Source organism: Talpa europaea (assembly GCF_964194135.1).
Source record: "Talpa europaea genome assembly, chromosome: 9".
NCBI classification, from domain to species: Eukaryota; Metazoa; Chordata; class Mammalia; order Eulipotyphla; family Talpidae; genus Talpa; species Talpa europaea.
In genome coordinates, this window is record NC_140076.1 from 174719 (window position 1) to 179266 (window position 4548).

The 4548-nt window shown below is 70.4% G+C and overlaps 1 protein-coding gene across 1 annotated transcript; it reads right to left on the minus strand.

Annotated features, from left to right (window-relative positions):
- LOC311177785 (uncharacterized protein C1orf159) lies at positions 1–3947 on the minus strand (the record flags this gene model as incomplete). The annotated part of the gene is made up of 7 exons (XM_084244023.1): positions 1–168; positions 545–575; positions 810–835; positions 1294–1428; positions 2289–2387; positions 3388–3463; positions 3876–3947. 7 exons carry the CDS (start codon positions 3945–3947, stop codon positions 71–73), a joined length of 537 nt encoding a protein of 178 aa, XP_084100149.1. The 3' UTR covers positions 1–70.
- Positions 3948–4548: the final 601 nt, after the last annotated feature.

Sequence of the window (4548 nt, forward strand, 5' to 3'; positions counted from 1 at the left end):
GCTGGCCCGACTCGCCCGCAGTACCCGCAGGGCTGTGGGCCTCGGGGCAGGATGCAGAGCTGCGGCTGTGTCAGACATGGCTGACCCGGGTCCCCGCCGGGGAGGGGCTGGCGGGACCCCCGGGCCCCTCCGAAGGCCGCTCCCGCCTCACGTATCGCGGCTTCCGCACTGCAAGGGGCCAGGGCAGGGGGGGGGGCGGGGGTCAGCAGCAGGCGGGCGGCCTCTCCTGACCTGGGACTGGGGCGTGAGCAGTGAGGAGCTACGCTCCCGGCTGCCGCCAGGACACAAAAAGCCGCGGCCACGGCACAGGCTGCCCGCCCCGTCCCTGGGCCCCACGGGGTCCCGCACCTCCCGCCCTGCGGGAGCCGCTCAGGAGGGCCGCAGAGGCCGTCCCTGGCCTGCGCCCCTCTCGGGGCTGGGACTCGGGCAGGGCAGGGCCCACGTCTCAGGAGAGGCCGGGCTGGGGTGCAGGTGGTGCAGACCAAGGCCAGTGGGTTCTTGGCCAGCAGGGCCCTCCCGGGGCTGGGCGGACGGGTCCATGTACCTGAGGACTGGGGTGGGGGGATCATGGCGGCCTGAGGGGAGGAGAGGAGAGTGAGGACCGCAGCCCCAGGCGGACCACAGACACACGGACCCAGGCCCCGCCCAGACACACGGACCCAGGCCCCGTCCGGACAGACAAACACACAGACACAGGCCCCGCCCAGACACATGGACACGGGCGGAGGCACACATGGACCCAGGCCCCGTCTGGACAGATGGAGGCATGCACACGTGGACACACGGACACGGCTGGCCCTGGTACTCACGGCTTCTGCAGGCTGCAGGGCGGTGGCTGCGGGGAGCACAGGGCTGTCACTGGGGGCCCTCACCGGCCCCCCATACCCCACGCACCACCCTCTCCAGCTGCCCAGGCTGCCGGCACCGTCTGTGCGGACGCCTCACATGAGGTGCCCACGGGGTGCGGCAGATGCCCAGACCCATTCCCATGGAGGCTGTGTGCCCAACTGGGCAGTGGGAGGAGACACCACAGACCCCCCAGGGCAAGCGGCCCCACGAGTTGCCTGCTGCCCAGGCAGCCCGGACCTGGGTAAGGCCGGCCCCGCGCTGACCAGGGCCAGATCCACTGCCAGGCTGGCATCCAGCTGGGGCAGCAGGAGCCGCGGCCCTGCCCAACCTGGTTGCCCAGGGGGCCCCACGCACCCTCCCTCACTGGAGCCCGGCCCCCCACAAGCCCCGCAGGGCAGAGGTCAGGCCCAGGGCTGCCAGGGTCCGCAGCAGCACGAGGGTCACCTTTGCTCCTGCCATAGAAGACCGTGGGGAGCCTGCTGGCTCGCTTGAGGTAGAAGAAGCAGGCCACAGAGAGAATGAGCCCCGAGCTGACGAAGAAGGTCCCCAGGAAGAGGGAGGCTGCCACCCGGGGGCCGTCTGCGGGCAGAGTGGGGAGCGGTGGGCCTACAACCCTGCCTGCGCCCGGCCCAGCCCGCGCCCTCCCCGGGCCTGAGCCTGAGCCTGAGCCTGAGCCTGCGCCGGGCCAGCACGTCTCCTGTGGAGGGGCCAGGCGGAGTCACGACGGCGCCCGGCATCCCGAGGATGGGAGGCCTGTGCATCCAAAACAGGCCGGGAGGTGTGCTGGCCATCCCCTCGAGACTTCCACCCCCGAGAGCTGCGGGCTGGGGGCATGCGGACCCCGGAGTGTGCTGCGCGCTGCACGGCCTCAGTCCCAGGGGTTGAGGGGCCAGGTGGGCGTGCAGGGCAGGACTTAGCCCAGCTGGGCTGTGCTGGGGTGCAGGGGTACAGGGTTGTGTATGCAGTGGTGGGCATGCAAGAGTGGGGTGCAGGGAGTGGTGCAGAAATGGGGGTGCAGGGTTACAGGGATGGGGTGCAGGGGTACAGGGCTGGGCATGCAGGGGTAGGGTGCAGGGGTGGGGTGAAGCCATGGGCCCACTGGGCTGGTGACCCGGCTCAGGGGCAGCTGACCATCGTTGGCCCGCCCCTGACTGGCACTGGGGCTGGCCCGTGAGTGGGGCCACTGTGGCTGGGGGTTCTGCACAGTTGAGTGTGCCCAGCCATCCCCTCAAGCTTTCCACCCTGGGGAGCCACAGGCCCAGCCCAGAGGCTCCTGAGACTTGGCCACAGGGGCCATGCTGGCCGGTCAGTGCTCGGGCTCCACGGCGTACCTGGGCACGCCGAGGGGTCCTGCCCTGACCCCAGTGAGCCAGGCCCGCAGCCTGGAGGGGCCCCGCAGTGTGGAGGGCGGGAGGCGGTGGATGCGGGGCTGGACTCACGGTGTCTGCACTCAGAGGCATTGCGGGGGGCCGGGAAGGTGCCATTCCCGCAGCGGACACAGCTGGTGGTGCCGTCCTCATTCTGGAGCCTGTAGCAGCCTGGCAGGTGGGCGGGCGGGCGGGCGGATCAGCCAGAGTGAGACCTGCTGCCCGCTCCAGGGAGGGCTGTGGACCAGCGTCCCTTGAAGACCACCCCAGGCCTGTCCAGACCCAACTCGCGAGAAGGCAGGAGCCGCCTGGTGCCTGGGAACCCCCTCAGTCAGGCGGGGTCCAAACCAGGAGGGCAAGGGGCGCGGCCCTCCGCACGCTGAGCTCCGGGGGGGCCGCTGGCCACCAGGAGGGAGTGTGGGGCCAGAGAGCTTTACTGGGGGGGGGTGCTGGACAAGGGGCGGAGCAGAGACACCTGCTCCCCAGGTGGGCCCCGCCTCCAAGGGTAGGAGGAGACGGTCATTTCCCCTCAGGCTGGAGCCAGGAGGGCGGGTTGGCCCAGGGACTCCTGCCATGCGAGGCGCCCCAAGCCATGGGCAGGGCACAGACACACCAGAGACAAATCCCTCTGCGCACTCTTGGATGGAGCAGGGGTGGCAGAGACACTGTCTTTCGGGAGAGGTCTGCGCTGGCCGCCTGGCTCTGGGGCCACTCGGGATTGGCCGCCCGTTTCCCTACCCCGCGGGCTCCCCACACACGAGCCCCACCTCCCCTACGCCCCAGATTGCGCTGCCCAGACGGAGTCGGGTCCACGACCAGCCCCAGACAGCAAATCTCCAAGGTCCCACGGGAGAGCCCGCCCGGGCCAGGCAGTGCCCGCCGCGCAGGGAAGGCCGGCTGTGCCAACGGAGCAGGAGGGACAGGGTCAGGATCACAGGCTGCACGGGCGGCGGCCCCACCCAGGCATCCCGCTTGCTCGTCGTGATGGCCGGTCCCCTCTGCTGACCCCTCGCCAGAAAACGTCCAACCCGCCTCTTGCCACAGCTGCCATCTGGGTTTTCATCCAAGTTTTTACACAATGGGCAGCGGAATGGCCACCCCAAAACACGCCGACCAGTCACCGCTCCCACACGGACACGCACACCCAGGAGAGTGGGGCCGCAGCGCTTACCTGGGCCGCACAGGCCTGCGCCCGGGCAGGTGGCATTGGTGTCCGCCCCATCCACACAGCACTGGGGCTGCGGGCCCTGGAGGGGAGCGTGGTCAGTCCTGCGCCTGGCCCAGTCTCACCCGAGGAGGGAGGACGGGGGCCATGTCGCATGCATGCCCCCTGGGCCAGCTCGGTGTCCCCGCAAGTGGTGGAGACGTGGGTGTGACCCCAGAGCCAGGCACTTCTGCAGGCTGAGCCCTGGAGGCAAGCCCCTGCAACCCCCCAAGTGCTGGCCCCAGACATGGGTGCCAGGGGCTCTGTTCCCTTGAGTAGTGACCCCGCTTCAGCTACAGAGGTAGGCCCAGCGGGCGCCAGGGGTGGGACCAACCCGACAGCAGGCATCGTTGACCCATAAAGGTCAACGGGGGACCCTCTGGGTCAAAGGTCCTCCCGAGGGTTCGGGGCTGGCCGGAAGCTGCCTGACCCAGGCGCCGGCCGCCAGCACCTACCGCACGCTCTGAGGCCTTGCTGGCAACTTCCGCCAGGAGCCCGGCCAGCAGGACAGCACGCGGCAGGGCCATGGTCCTGGACCTGGGGTCTGCAACAGAGGGACTGCTGTGGGGGCCGGTGCCACCTCGTAGGCCTGGCAGCCCAGTGGAGGACCCTTACCTGACCCTCCAGGGCTCCAGCCACCGACATCCAGGTCCTCCCGCCTGCGGTCAGCGGTCAGGGTGGGGCCACTGTGTGCCCAGGAGTCTCCCGCTGCGTCGCAAAGCCCTGGGGTGCAAGGCCTGCAATCCAGGCGGTCAGGTGAGGCGCGGCCATGGGACTTGGGCTTGGGACTGACCCCTCCCCGCCCAGCTTCCAGCCCCAGCGCAGCCAGGAGGTGGCCAGGAGGTGGCCAGGAGCCTGCCCCCACGGCTGCGGGTGCCCGGGGTAGCTCAGCCTGCCTGTCCTGGGGCGCATGGAGGCAGCACAGGGCAGAGGAGCCCTCTGGGGGCAGACACGGAGCAGGGGCAGAGCTCAGAGCCTGGCGCCCCACAGCAGGCTGGCGCAGGTGTGTGGCCCTTTGCCACACGTGGGCCGGGATTCTCTGGGCACCCAGACACGCCCTAGCAGAGCTGCAGGCAGGGCCATTGGCTGGGAAGGCGCCACCCCGGGGCCAGCAGCTCCCCCCAGGTA